This window comes from Chiloscyllium punctatum, chromosome 4, assembly GCF_047496795.1.
Source record: "Chiloscyllium punctatum isolate Juve2018m chromosome 4, sChiPun1.3, whole genome shotgun sequence".
Taxonomy (NCBI): Eukaryota; Metazoa; Chordata; class Chondrichthyes; order Orectolobiformes; family Hemiscylliidae; genus Chiloscyllium; species Chiloscyllium punctatum.
In genome coordinates, this window is record NC_092742.1 from 55,229,357 (window position 1) to 55,244,372 (window position 15,016).

Genomic DNA, 15,016 nt, shown 5'->3' on the forward strand with positions numbered 1-15,016 from the left:
GAATTGAGATTTGAATTCAGGAGTGAGTTACCAGCTGAGCCATGGTTGTGCTGTTTCAACAACCATGTTTTCTGTTTGCCTTGTTAAGAAAATTCAAATACTGAAGTTACTTTTTGACTTTTTTTAAAGTTAGTGGCTTTATTTGATTGACAGATCATACTTGCCCAACATCTAGCGTTTTACTGTTAAATAATGCAGCAGCATTTTCTGTCCTTTAACCGTTTTTAGGTTGCTTCTGCATCCATGGTATCAAAACTACAGAAAATGTAAGTATTAAATAATTGAGTGATCATAATATATTTCTGGGTCTAATTTTTACATGTATTAAAACTGACTTCTTCAACTGTAGAATCAATGAGAAGAATGAAAAAATTAACTTCATTCAAAGTCTATTGGAGTCAAAGTTGTGTGCAATAGAAAGCAATGAGAAAATAATACAGGTACTGTCTTAACTTCCTTATTTGTAAAGTGACATACACAGGGTGCTTGCAGTTGCCACAATGCTGAATCATTACTTCCACCATCTACTAATTACACTTTGAACTTGTTTTAAGTCTCTTGCAGCTGTGGCTTTTCTGTGTTGTGTCAGGCTTTCCTTTTCCTGCCAGTCCCATCTGCATTACTTACCTCACTATTTTCTCTCTGCAATAAATTGCCATATTATTTCAGTCTCCTCTGTTGCTTTTTTTGACTTTAATTATCTTCCCTGCTTCCCAGGAAATTGTGGTCACTCAACTTGAGTCTTAGAATTTAAATTTTAATCTTAGTTCAACACTCCTCTTTTGGATGCATGTATGTTTTCGCATGTTTCATAAACTTTTATTTTGTACTTCTCAGAGTCATAATCAACAAAGTTAGTGATCTTCTATCTCCCACTTCAGACACTAGTTTGTTTCTCATTGACTGGGCACACCTCCATTGTTCTCCTGTGGTGACTGAAGTTGTCCATCTGTCTTCTCTGTGCACCAACCCCTTGCGATTACATGTATTTTTTTTTCTAGCCACTAGTTGTGCATGGCATCCTAAATTTAATTGATTTTCCAGCACATGGTTAGTTTCAGGCTCAGTAGTCTGTGTCCAGTTGCTGCTATTGGAAAAAAAATGTGGGTTAGCTTACTGATATCGCTTCCTACCATTTCCTGGTTTGTTCCTTGAAATGTTAATCACATTGGTTTTTCTTCATACTTTGTCCTTCTTATTAACTTCATTAGCTTGGTACCAATCAATGTGAAAAATTGTTAATTATCACACAGGCAAATTACCATGTCACCCTGAGGTGATTTAATATTGTCCCAACTACCCCAACACTTTTTTTGGCTTGACATTTTCTAGACTATTTGCATCTGTCAATATCCTTTTTAACTATAAGAACCGTGTGTAACATACAATAACTGATGGCTACAATACATTAATACTCAAAATAACAATAGAACTGAGAGAAGTATGTTTGCCTAATACTTTGTTACAAAATTAAACCATCTCAAAACATTACTCTACTCTGCTTGAGTGGCAACCTCTTATCTCGAAGCATTTTCTAATCTGTTAGTCTGAGTTTAGATTAGTTTGGGCCGTAAAACCAGAAGGCTTTGATCTTACGTTTGGCCTATATTTTATGCCTGGTTACCTTTTTTTATAGCAATTTTTCCACCATGAGACACAATAAGTACAGTATGCTCCAGTTCCTCACTACTTGTCAATATTTTGAACACTTGCTGAGTGTTCTAGTTCCTTTTGTCCATTGTCATTGCTCCACACACCCCACTGGCCACCAGCATGTCATTAGTATTTTGTTATGCTTATTGGCCAGTTGGCATTGTATTTCAAGGCTAAAATCTGAACTGTTTGCAAAATTAATTTGAGTTTCAGCAATCTCTCTTGTTTCACACTTTGATCATTTGGTTGCAGTATTTTAAAAAAGTGCAAAGTTAATCTTGGTGAATTTTGATTTCTATACTTCAATTTTTTTGCCATGACTAACCATAAGCAGACTGCATTCTGCAGGGTTACAGGGATAGGACAGGGTGTGGGTCTGGGTGGGATGTTCTTCAGTGGGTCAGTGGGTACTTGAATGGTCTGCTTTCACACCCTGGATTCTGTGATTCCTGTGGTTTTCATGTTCATGAAATTATTTGATTGTAACTTGGTTTTGTCAAGTTTCATGCTTAAACAGCACAATATATCTAAAATGTTATTATCTTCAAAGGATTTACAAAAGGAAAAGGAACTACTCAGCGAGCAAGCAAAAAATGCTCAACAGGTAATGAATTATCTCCAATGCTTTAGTTCTAACTAATGGAGATTTCTAATGTATTGGATGCTGAAGGAGTCTTAATTCATTACTGTTCCATATTTGATCCTCATCTGCCAGCACACTTTATCTTTTTTTACTTGGGCAAGATTGTCTGACTGCAATGATTATTGTATGAATGTAAAGGCGCATGACAGAAAACCAAGTCTCCATAGTACTAGATTGAAGCACTGAATTTTAATGCAACTGCATTCTAAATTCATAGGTTTCTACTGCACCAAAACTGGATGATCTTGAGAAAGTGTAAGTATTTTTTCCCAATATGTTGAAATGTTAATAAGATATGTGCTTCCACTGACTTTTGTTTTCTTTTTATTGAAGAATTAGTATGCAAGAACAAGAAATTACCTCTCTGAAAGCTGCATTAACAGACAGTAGTGAAGCAGCTGCTAGCAAGATGCGTGAAATTCAGGTAACCAAATAAGCAAAGCCACTAACAATCTAATTTTGTATTAAAAAGAAATGAGAAAGCGGATATAAATTTTCAGTTCGCATTTTAAACAAATTGGTAATCTGATGTCTGACATGAACCGTGGCTTTTTCAACTTGAATGGGATGATGCATGTCATGTTCCTTTCTGACCATCATTCTGAAATTGAGAACTTGAATCTGTGACACTCCATATTGACACTTGCATTGTACATCTGACTCTGACATGGACTTTAATCTTTATATTGCTTCTTTCTGTTCAGAAAGGCTGTTTTAAAAAATCAGTAGCTGCCTTTTTTGGATTTTGGGTAGTAGATAAATGATATAAATTATGCATTCTTAACTTTTAAAATCAAGATTCTGTGCTTTTAATTTTTTAATCAAACTTAACATTGTCATTCTTAATGAGACTTCATTTTGACAGTATTTGACATGCTGTACACATAGAAATTTTAATTTAGCAAGTATTAATATAATTAAGAAAGTTTTGGTCAGTTTATTGTGATTTTGTATATGTACGCCATTCATAGTTCAGACATCAAATTTCTCATTTAGCATGTCATGACTTTGATTTGTGGACATGAAAAGCACTTTGAAATTGTCAATCATTTCTGTGTTCCTGGAAACAAGGTGTCACTTTCGAATTCTTCTGTCCAAATCATCTCGACGCATCCTAACTTGGATATTGTTTATTTACCATGTAAATTAGAATTAAAATCAAGGACTTGACTTCAAAGTAGTGTCCTTTGCTAGTTTTTAATGTATTCTGACAGGAACTTAAGTGTCGTTTTTGGTTTTAACAGGGCATTCTGCAAGAAAATGATGGATTGAAATTGCAGATTCACCAGTTACATTTAGACATTAGTAAGCAAGTAAGTACGTGATCAATTTCTTCTAGGAATCTGGAACTTGGTTATATCCCAAGCATTGCACGTAGTTTTCGCTCAACTTCATGTGGAAATATTGGCTTTTTTAAAACCCCCACTTCCAAATTTTGAACCAACTTTCTTTTTGATCAGCTTATGCCTTTCACTGTCATGTTCTACAGTTATGGGTTAACTTACAGTATTGTTATCCATTTTACTATTCTGGCTTATTTTTTCTCGAGACACAAAATAACTGCAGAAGCTGGAATCTAAAGTAGACTAGCAGGAGGCTAGAAGAGCACAGCAAGCCAGGCAGCATCAGGAGGTGGAGAAGTTGCTGTTTTGAGTATAACCTTTTTTTTTCATGAATGGAGTTGGGGTAGGGGGAGCTGCAGGCTTATGGGTGGGGAGAGTGGTGGAATGGGTTAGGTTGTGGTAGGTGAATACAAATGGTGTGTATGACCTGGTTGTTTGAAGGGAGGAATGAATCAGATTGGTAGCTGGAATGAAGGGTCAGTAAGAGGGGATGGAAGGGGAGTCGTGACAAAGGCAGGGCTGGAAAGGCAACACCTTTTTAGGGACCAAGTAGAGTGAGCATTTAAAGTCTGGTGAATCTTCAGAGCTTCACATTTGAACATTTATTTCAAGGACAGAGTAACACATTCCTGAGATTTACTTTCAGTAAAACAAATAGACAATAAAGTGAAAGCGAACATAACATTAGACATTTGATACAGTAATCCCTGGGAATTCTACTGAACTAGATCCTGTCCAAACAGCCTTACCAGCTTCTCTCGCTTATCAGCTTTAACTCCTTCTGGTGATTACACTGGCTGTTCCTTTTACAATTGCCTGGATAGCGTAACCTCCTTCGTAAAGCTGAGTTATTTACCACCTTAGCCGTTCCTTCTGCCTCCATTGTAAAAGACATTGGTTTCACTTCAGAAATGTCTGAAGTTGGAAAGATACTCCAGCCTCAGACAGAGTTAAAACCAAACTGGTCAGTGATTAGTCATTTATTGTAGCCGGTGCTCCTTTACATTGGGGAGACTAGACGCCCTCTCGCAGAGCGCTTTAGGGAACATCTCTGGGACACCTGCACCAATCAACCCCATCACCCCATGGCCGAACACTTCAACTCCTCCTCCCACTCTGCTGAGGACGTGCAGGTCCTGGGCCTCCTCCACTGCCACTCCCTAACCACCCGATGCCTGGAGGAAGAACGCCTCATCATCCACCTCCATAAGACTTCAACCCCAGGGCATCAATGTGGACTTCACCAGTTTTCTCATTTTCTCCCCCACCCTCCCCACCCCAGTTCCAACCTTCCAACTCAGCACCATCCTCATGACCTGTCCTACCTGCCAATCTTCCTTTCCACCCATCCACTCCACCCTCCTCTCTGACCTATTGTACTCTTGGCTACCTTCTCCCTAGCTCTCTTCCCATCATCATCACCACCATCACCATTTATCTCTCTACCCCGGAGACTCCCTGCCTCATTCCTGATGAAAGGCTCTTGCCTGAAATGTTAATTTTCCTGCTGCTCGGATGCTGCTTGACTTGCTGTGCTTTTCCAGCACCACTCTAATCTAGACTCTGATTTCTAGCATCTGCAGTCATCACTTTTGCCTGCCTGATGGGGTCTGTGATAAAGTTTTTATTAAAACCGATCCAAAGTCCTAGGTATTGAAACAGTGTAGCAGCAAGATTCCAGACTAATGGATAAATGGAGAGACTGCTTTAAAACATAAGATTTAGCTGTGACAAACTGTTTCTTCCACAGCAAACAAACAGGATAGGTTGAGTTCTAAATTAGAAAATCAAACTTCAAAATGAAAAAGCTGAGACTCTTGTTCAGAAGGAATTGGACAAAGCTCGTGTTAGTGTTACATCATAGTGGTGAACCTTTTTGTGTATTGAACCAAACACCCAAGAAAGCTCATCTCGTCTCGTAAACTGTTAAAATGAGTGACAGTATTTGGGGAGAGAACTTTTTGGTTTGATGTTGGCACAACAATAAATTCAAATTCAATTGAGTTTTAGTATCCTGGTGCATAATTTAAACTGGTTAAATTTGAATTGTTGTCAAAACAGCAACCAACTCTGGTCTCTCTTTCACAAACAAATGATACATATTTTCAATTTTCCACTATATGCTGAGACTGTTTCTGTCAGCACTCAATTTACTCTCTCTTAAAGGTACACGATGTGCCTTCGACTTCTTAACAGGAGGGAAGCCCAAACTTTTTATTCACTTGTGGTACAGAGGCTGATGGCCAGCATTTATTGTCCATTCCTAGCTATCTTTGAGAAGCTGGTGGCAAACTGCCTCCTTCTACCACTGTAGGTAGACTCACCATGCCCTAAGGGAGGCAATTATGGGATTTTCACCCCGCTACAGTGAAGGAAATGTAATATATCTTCAAGTCAGGATGGTGAGAGGTTTGGAGGGGGACCTGCAAGTGGTAGTGTTCTGGTACATCTGCCCTTCTCCTTCTAGATGGACTAAGTTTTTAAAAAAAAAAAAGAATCTCAACGCCAGGTTTTAGTCCACCAGGTTTATTTGGAAGCACCAAGTTCTTGGAGTCCTGCTCTTGAAAGCCAGTGCTTCCAAACAAATATGTTAGACTATAACCTGGTGTTGTGATTTTTAACTTGGTCCACCTCAGTCCAAGACTGGCTTCTCCACATCATAGATGGTGCTATCTCAGGATCTTTTAAATTTCTGCAGTGCATCTTGTAGATAGCATGCACTGTTGTGGCTGAGCTTTGGTGAAGGGATTGGATTTGGTACCAATTAAGTGGGTAACTTTTTTTTTGTCCTGGATCATGTCAAGTTTTTCGTGTTGGAGTTGTACCCACCTGGGGAGTATTCCATCACACTCCTCCTGATTTGTAGATGGTGGATAGGTTTTGGGGAGTCAGGAGATGAGTTGCTAAGCCCAGCATTTCGAGCCTCCGATCTGATCTTGAAGTCAGTATGTTTATGGTGAGTCAATTGATTTTCTGCTCAATGATATGCCCCCAGGATGTTGATAGTGAGGGATTTGATAATGGTCATTCAGTGGTGTGTCCAGGTGGGCTGGTTAGAGTTTTTGTTAGTGGAGAGGGTTATTACTTGACATTTTGAGAGGCACCAATATTATATGCCACTTGTCAGCTGAAACTGGATATTATTCAGGTCTTGTTGCATTTGAACGTGGACTGTTTTAGTATCTGATGAGTTACAAATGGTGCTGAACATTGTGCAATCAACAGGAAACATCCCCACTTGTGACCTTGCGTTGGAGGGAAGGTTGTTGATGAAGAAGCCAAAGATGTGATTCCCATTCATTCCAGCTTTGCTATGGCTGCAAGATATCGCCCAGTAAAATGTGGCCTTGCTATTGAGTGTTATCACTGTAGCCACACCTGGAATTTAGCTGTTTTGTCTGTTTTAAACAAAGCTATAATGTGGGCAGGAGCTGAGTGGCCCTAGCAGAAATCAAAGTGGGCATTAGTGAGCAGTTTATTGCTGAGCAGGTACAACTTGATAGCTCTACTGATGACACCTTTCATCACTTTTCTGATGGGGCAATATCCAGGCAAGTTGGATTTGTCCTTTTGTGAACAGAAAGTACCTGGGCAATTTTCCACATTGTCTGGTCGAAGCCAGTGCTGTCACACATGCGGAACAACTTTCCTAAGGGAGGGACAAGTTCTGGACCCCAAGTCTTCAGTACTATTGCCAGAATCTTGTCAGGGCACATAACCTCCTTGTAGTATCCAATGTCTCCAACTGTTTATTGATCTTCTATGAAGTGAAACCAATTGGCTGAAGACTGATATCTATGCTGCTGGGGTGCTGGAGGAGGCAGAAGATGGATCATCCACTTATCACTTCTGACTGAAGATGGCTAAACAGAATATAAAATCAGCTCTTGCATAGTTTTCGAAAAAGAAACCAGGAACTTTCTGTCAGGAGATTGACCACTTCAATGAAATTTTTAAATGTGAAGGTGAACTGTAATCCTGCATTTATTAATCAGGAAAAGACACCTGAGGTGTTTGGATAGGTGAGACATTCTTGGTTATGTTTGAATGTTAAAGAATATAGAGATCAAACATAAAATTTAAGCAGGGTGATCCAAAAACTGGGTTTTAAAAAGTTAACACTCTGACAATTTAAGACCTGACTTGCAAAAATATCACAAAAGGAAATGCTGAATCCTGAGGTTGAACATTTCTCTGCTGGTATTATAAAAGACAAAATCTTCAGAAAATGACACTTGTGGGATCTTCTCAACACCTCTATTCTCGGGAAAGTAAACTCCACTTTTAATGATGAAAAGCTTCCCGATGCCTTGCCCTGTTAGGCACAAGCAAGAGCAAATAATAGGATTTCACCTCCAGTGAGTCTGAACTCAAGTATCAAAAATAGCTATAACTGTTTCTGTGCAATCTTTCTTCTGACAATGCGAATAAGACCACATTTCTGATACTGCATGGCTCCAAGTATTTTACAAGGTTTTTTTTGTATGTACAGTACTTTGAAAGAATTGACTGGACTAACTTGACAATCAACATTTCCCTATGATGATAAAAAGTATTTTTACGAGTTCTGTGTTTCACGATTTGAGGATGAATTATTACACTAGTTGGAAGAATAGGCAATGCAGACTTCACTGAAGTTGATTTCTCTTAATGCCACAGAAAAATCCTGTCCAAAACCTCACGATGAATATTTTTCCATTTTTGTATGTAACTAAATATTTTCATTAGCTGCTGAATTGATCAGTGATCCTCAACCATCTGGTATGTTGACGAAATATCTTGTGCAGTTTTGAGATCATTGATTTTATTTTTCGTTTTTTTTTTGTTTAGGCTGATTCTGTATCTATGGTGGCAGAACTGAAGGAAACGTAAGTGTTATATCAAAATAATTCAAATAAACCTTTTTAAAGACTTAGGTTGCTAAGCATAATTTCTTCTGCAGCCTTGTTGTAAAGGATACAAAGATCAAAAAAGTTGAAGACCAGTTGGAAAAGGAGCTGCTCAAGTTAGAACACAATGAGCAAAGATTTAAGGTAGTTGAATTTTTCTTTAATTTGCAAAGAAATATGGATTTATTTCTGTTAAATCTGCAGTGCTGTATTGCCATGAAGTAATCATGTGCTATTTAACTGGACTTGTTTCATTGTGATCCATTTTTTTTCCATTGCATAATGCTATAATTTTGTCATTGCATAAAGGAGTTGCAAGATGATCATGATTTGCTCAAGAAGCAAGTGGAAAATGTCCAACTTCTAACAGCAGAGCAGGTAATTTGTCTCCAGTGAATTTTAAATTTGTTTTCTTGGAGTGCAGACTGAAAATGTTTTGTTAAATTCAGAGAAGGATTCGAGGACCTAACCCAATGTGCACTGTCACTCAACTTCCATCCTTGTTCTTGTTTCTCTGAATCTGAGACAGGAGACCCAATTGGTGAAACTTGCCACCTCATCCCTAAATTTTGTAATTGTTTCTCTGGACTATCTTGGGTAGCTTATGCTACTCTCTGTCCAAAATTGCCTTGAAGCTCAGCTCATCTTTGACCATCAGTCACTCTATTAGCAGTCATGTTCTGTGACTGTGTTTGTTCTATTGTCTTATCAAGGGCTTTGGGAATATTTTGTTGTTTTAGAATTGTGTAAAAATTGAGTGCTGTTATTGGGTCTGTATCCAATGAAAAGAAACATCAGTTTAAATTATTTTTGAAAAATCTGCCATGGAGCATGTTACACTTATTTATTCTCTTAATAGTATGCAGAAATCCACACACCTGGCTGACCTGTATTTTTTAGCTGTACTGTTCCTGGCCTATTTTTCATAGAAGTTTTAATTAACTAAAAAACTCTGTTTGGGATAAGTGTAATTTTTAAAAAACAAAATTGCAGTGTTCTGGTTCTTTATCAATTTGGACCTTGTGCCAGACACTAGTGTTACACCACTTTGCTGATAGCTAACCCATCTAGTCTGTATATCTGCAGTGACAAAAAGTGCAACCTCTTCATGTCCTCTTTCCTCACAATCCAAGGCTCCAAGTGCCCCTTCCAAGTGAAGCAGCAATTCGTCTGCACATCATTCGATCTCGTCTGCTGTATTTGATGCTTGCAATATGGTCTTGTGTACACTGGGAAGACTAAAATGTAGATTGTGTTTGGCAAACACAATCACCCATATGCTCTGTCTGTAATTGACCCTGAGCTTTCGGTTGTTTGCCACTCCAACAGACCACACTGCTCCCATGCCAACACTTCTAACTTTTGGATTGATGCAGTGCTGTGGTGAAGCTCAACGCAAGCTGTAAAAACAATGTCATCTTCACCGAAAGTACTTTACAGCCTTCAGCATTCAACATTTGATTTTAACAATTTTGGAGATTGACCGCCTTCTTTCATGTTTGTCATGTTCTCCCATACTGCTAGATTGTATTTCTCGGCTTATCAATTATTTCTTGGTTTGTCTGACCCCCCCACCTGCGTCGCACAGTCCTTTTTTTTTTCTTCTCCCCCCTCCAAAAATGTTCTCTTACTTTGTAAAACGGTCTGCAGGTTATCATGCTTTTTGAAGCTAGGAAAAGCTTCCATGTTATACAATGGATTTCAACATATATTTTGTGAATTTCTGCATCTTCTTAGGTCTCTACTAAAGCAAATCTGATTAAAGAATCACAAGCTATGTAAGTATCCTTCAAGTAAGTTTATATTCCAAATGTAATATGCAGATTATCTGACTTTACTTTTGTTTGCAGGATTGAAGCAAAAGAACAAGAAATTAATAAGTTGAAGGCTCTCCTGTCAGATAGTAAAGAAGAAATTGCTAGCTTTGTGACAAAGCTGCAGGTAATCTGATTACTAGACTCTTCCTGCATTAAGTTTGAGCTGCAAGTAGTTGGTATTTCCCAAAATAAATTTCTCTTTTTTTTTTGTTTTAAATAAAGGATTTGCAGCATCAGAATGCAGGATTGAAAATTCAAATTCAGCAATTGCATGAGAAAACCAATGAACAAGTAAGATTTTTAGATGAATGGTCGGCAATTGTATTTGTCTTGGTATTATTTAGTAACTTTGTTTGCAGAATTTATTTGTATTCAATACTGAGCTGTAGTACAACGGTTTTTATTTTAAAAAGATTCTAATGGCTATCAAATTGATATACAAAATTTCATAAACTGCTGACAAGAAGCTCTACTGGACTTGCTATGTAAAGTGTGGTTTCAAGAGCCGGTCAGATGCTAAGAAGTTTATGGTGAGTAACTCATCACCTGACTTTGCAAAACCTGTCCATTATCTCCACAATACAAGTCAGGAATCTGAAGGAATGCTCCCCACTTGCCTGAATGGGTGCAGCTACAACAGCACTCAAGAAACTTGACTCCATCCAGCGTCAAGCAGCCCACTTGATGGGCACCACATGTACAAACATCCACTCCCTCCACCACTGATGCTTAGTACTTCACAGTGTACATTATGTACAAGATCCTGAGACAGCATCTTCCAAACCATGACCACTTCCATCTAGAAGGGAGAGAGTAGCAAATAAATGGGAACACCACTTTCAATTCCCTTCCCAGCCTCTTATCTTCCTGACTTGACAATATAGTCATCTTTCTTCACTGTCTCTGGGTCTTAGTACTGAAATTCCCTCCTTAATGGTATCACAGGTCTAAGTACAGACATGGACTGCAAGGGTTCAAGAAAGCAGCTCTGCACCACCACCTCAAGGTTAACTAAGGACAGGCAATGCATGTTGGCCAGCCAGCGATGCCTACATGCACAAGTGAATTTGGAAAGAAAGGATAAGGTCTTCTGACATTTGTTTCACTCACCCAATAAAAAATATTTTTTCTTTTCTTTCCCTAAGTGATCTGCATCACCCGTAAATGCCATAAATGTTGTTTTGTTCGAACTTGTACATAGCTGAAAACCCGAGCATTTCAATGTGTGCCCACCTGTTGGGGATGGGAAAAGAAAAATGTTTTGACGTGTTCAATTAGCTATGATTGAATGGAGGGGCAGGGTTGGTAGACTGCCCTACTCTTATTCCTATGTTCATATGCTTTCCTTTTGTAAGTTCAATGTGGTTGAACCGTTTAATGAGTACAGAATGTTTTTCTTTGAATGTAAATGACTAAATGTGCACACAAGCATGAGAATTTATTTGCAGGCTTGTATCAAATTTTCTGTAATGAAACAGACTTTGTCAATGTGGAGATGGGTAGGTCTTGAATGTCAAGCTTACGTTTTGGTCATAATCTTTTTTATTTCCTTGCAACAGGACTCTGCACTACTGAAGAGCGAAGTACTGCTGAATGTGTAAGTGAGCTGTAAGATACAATTTTATATTTTCCCTCTTTGTAATATTGTCATAAAAGATGACTGCCCACAGAGGATCTATTTTCAGTAATGCCCTTTTCATAAGATACTGGTTTAATTTATTCCATGCACATACCAAGATAATTGTTCCAACTAGGAATAAATTATTTAATTACAAAAATGTAGTAAGTTATTACTTGTAAGTTGTAAGTTTTACAAACAAATGTATTCTTCACTTGTTTTGGTGCTTGACTGGTTACTTCAGAGAGCTGCTGTGTGACACACTGGTGTCAAATGTAAAAATGAGTGCCTGCATTAGACAGTGTGAACTATTTTCTGCAAAAGGAACAGAATGCTATGCCAACATTCAAACTGTAATTATTTTTTAGAGTTTCAGAAAAAGATAAAGAGATTGATTCTTTGCTCCGAGAAACAGATTCCCTTAAGACAGCTGTTAATCAACAAAGGAAGAAAAATAACGTGAGTGTAACTCAAAGTAACTTGTACTGGATGTTTTAACTACATGTCTTAAATATATCCAAAGAAGAGCTTTTGTTTTCTTTTTTAGATGGCAAAAAAGCGTACTTAGAGTGGAATGGGAATGTAACTGCACATGGAAGATGAATAAAACTGATAATTTTTTCTAAGAATCTTGGGTTGGGTTCATAGCATCAGCAAGACTAAAGCAATTGAAAGTGATGCTGTGAAGAAACTGGGGGGTGCCAAGCCTAGCTTTCCAATATTTTTAAATATAGAAAGCAGATGAGTTACACCTGAGGTCCTGCTGAAATTCTGTTTTTGTACTGAGACACATTTGTTAATTTCAGGACTGCAATAGAATGCGAATAATGATGAAACAGATGAGTGCATATTTGTCCTATTCAAGAAAAGAGCCAAACCTTTCATAATACGGGATAACCATATTCAAGGATAATCGTGAATTATAGGGAGTTTTGGAATAGCTTGAAATCTCTCAATTACTCAAGCATTGCTGCCATTAGCCTTGGAATACTGGAGCATTGGCTATTTTGTGCCTGTGTGTCTTTATAGCCTGGAGGTCTATTCTGCACTTTAAGGAAATAAATCCTAAAATCGTCAATTGTTGCTAAAAGCTGAAATGATTGGGGTCACCCTTCCCTGTTGACTTTTAAAAAATTTTTTTCCATTTCATCTATCTTTTAAATTCATTTCAAACACAAATCTACAAGTGGTTGTTGCTTCTGAGATAAACTCATTGTAATTTCAACAGTATCATAAATTTTAGTTACGTGTTTGTGATATTTTTGAGTAAACCTATCAAAATGTGAGCCTACAGGCCATTTGAAAAGGGTGGCAAAAAAAGGATTACTATTTAGTCTTTTAAGTCTTTGATCCAACATGAAGATAAGCCAAGTCCTTAACAGAAATACTTATGATGCCAACTGGCATTTCATACGATGAGCATCTTTAGTAATAAACGAATGGGCCGTCATGCCAGTAAATGGAATGGTTTGATCAGCATCAGTAAGACAGGTGTCATGGTCCATTATGTTTCTATATCTTTCTTTATTAACATGGGCAAGATAACACTGGAGCGCTTTTGATAGTTTAATGTATCTCAGCTCGAGACTTGTGAGGAATCTCACTGGATGTTGAAATCAACACAAACTTGGAAGATGCTACTACATCTTTGCTGCAAGTGGAAAAATAATGATGACTATTGATACTGGCATCCATGAACTTGGGAAGCTGCCTGTTTGGAAGGGCATTGGAAGAAGATAAATAAGGGCAAAACTCAGCTGGACAGAGAAAACTGAGGTCAGCAAGTTGTGCATCATTTTAGCCCATTGTCTTCCTCTGTAACAAATAGGGCAGAGACTGCAGTACCAGTGTGGGACTGGAGTTGTTTTCAAACCCAACTATTTTTTGCTATCTAACCTTTTTTTTTCCCTGCGAATCAAGGCATCTGTCCTAGTCATCACCATGTACCTTTTAGCATGAATTGCCTAAGTCTTGTCCTTTTTAACAGGAATGAAGGAAATTGGCGTACTTTCGTTTCAAATTGGAAGCTCTCTTTCCAGGTCGTATACCAAGGACCAATATCCTGGTGGGAGACTTTCTCTGGCTTCTTGCGAGGGATGTAAACTAGCCTAGTTGAGGGGGAGGGATGGCATGGTGTCCTAAGCAGCAGCAAGACAAATGAAGGTTAAGGCTGGTACTGAAGTTAAAGACCAAATTTAAGTAGACCAGGCAAGCAAGAGTACACCAGGAAATGACTGAAAACTAAGAATTAAAATGTATTTATGTCTATGTAAGAGGTCTGTCAGGCCTCTTGCACTCAGTACGGATGGGACTGGGAGATTATAGCTATTGGAAACATGGCTGAGGGAGAGACTGGACTAGGAGCTCAATGTGCCAGGGTACTGGACCTGAAATATTGAGCTCTGATTTCTCTTCTTAGATGCTGCCAGACCTGCTGAGCTTTTCTGGCAATTTCTGTTTTTGTTTCTGATATTACAGTATCTTCTTCAGTTCTCTTGGTTTCAATAGGAAATGGCAGTTAGTTTCATGAATTGTACTATAGGCCCCCTAATAGTCAGCAGGAAGTTGAGGAATAAATGTGTAGAGATTGCAGATAGATGCTGGCAAGCAGTAGCTGTAGATGAGAAATAGGAGGTGGAACCAAAGCAACGATTGGGGGTGCCAGAGGAAATAGTGTGTAGGAATAAGATGTGAAGCCATTACAAGTGATATTCTGATCAGATAAATTTAAGAATCAAGCCAGGTGAGAGCCATTCCATATGGATGGATGACAATGGAGAGGCAAAGAAGAACAAAGAAAATTTACATACTGGATTAGTGGTGCTGGAAGAGCACAGTTCAGGCAGCATCCAACGAGCAGCGAAATCAACGTTTCGGGCAAAAGCCCTTCATCAGGAATAAAGGCAGTGAGCCTGAAGCATGGAGAGATAAGCTAGAGGAGGGTGGGGGTGGGGAGAGAGGAGCATAAAGTACAATGGGTGAGTGGGGGAGGGGATGAAGGTGATAGGTCAAGGAGGAGAGGGTGGAGTGGATAGGTGGAAAAGAAGATAGGC

The 15,016-nt window shown here is 38.5% G+C and overlaps 1 protein-coding gene across 5 annotated transcripts in view; it reads left to right on the forward strand.

Moving 5' to 3' along the window:
- Positions 1–15,016, forward strand: part of ktn1 (kinectin 1) — a 146,836-nt gene that overhangs the window by 101,315 nt on the left and 30,505 nt on the right. For all 5 annotated transcript variants that reach the window (XM_072568781.1, XM_072568784.1, XM_072568785.1 and 2 more), the window contains 14 exons: positions 229–266; positions 350–440; positions 2,204–2,257; positions 2,514–2,551; positions 2,630–2,720; positions 3,541–3,609; positions 8,470–8,507; positions 8,582–8,672; positions 8,838–8,906; positions 10,266–10,306; positions 10,379–10,469; positions 10,568–10,636; positions 11,905–11,942; positions 12,332–12,422. In XM_072568781.1, the coding sequence (XP_072424882.1) occupies positions 229–266; positions 350–440; positions 2,204–2,257; positions 2,514–2,551; positions 2,630–2,720; positions 3,541–3,609; positions 8,470–8,507; positions 8,582–8,672; positions 8,838–8,906; positions 10,266–10,306; positions 10,379–10,469; positions 10,568–10,636; positions 11,905–11,942; positions 12,332–12,422 (909 nt within the window). The remainder of the gene's footprint in view (positions 1–228; positions 267–349; positions 441–2,203; positions 2,258–2,513; positions 2,552–2,629; positions 2,721–3,540; positions 3,610–8,469; positions 8,508–8,581; positions 8,673–8,837; positions 8,907–10,265; positions 10,307–10,378; positions 10,470–10,567; positions 10,637–11,904; positions 11,943–12,331; positions 12,423–15,016) is intronic.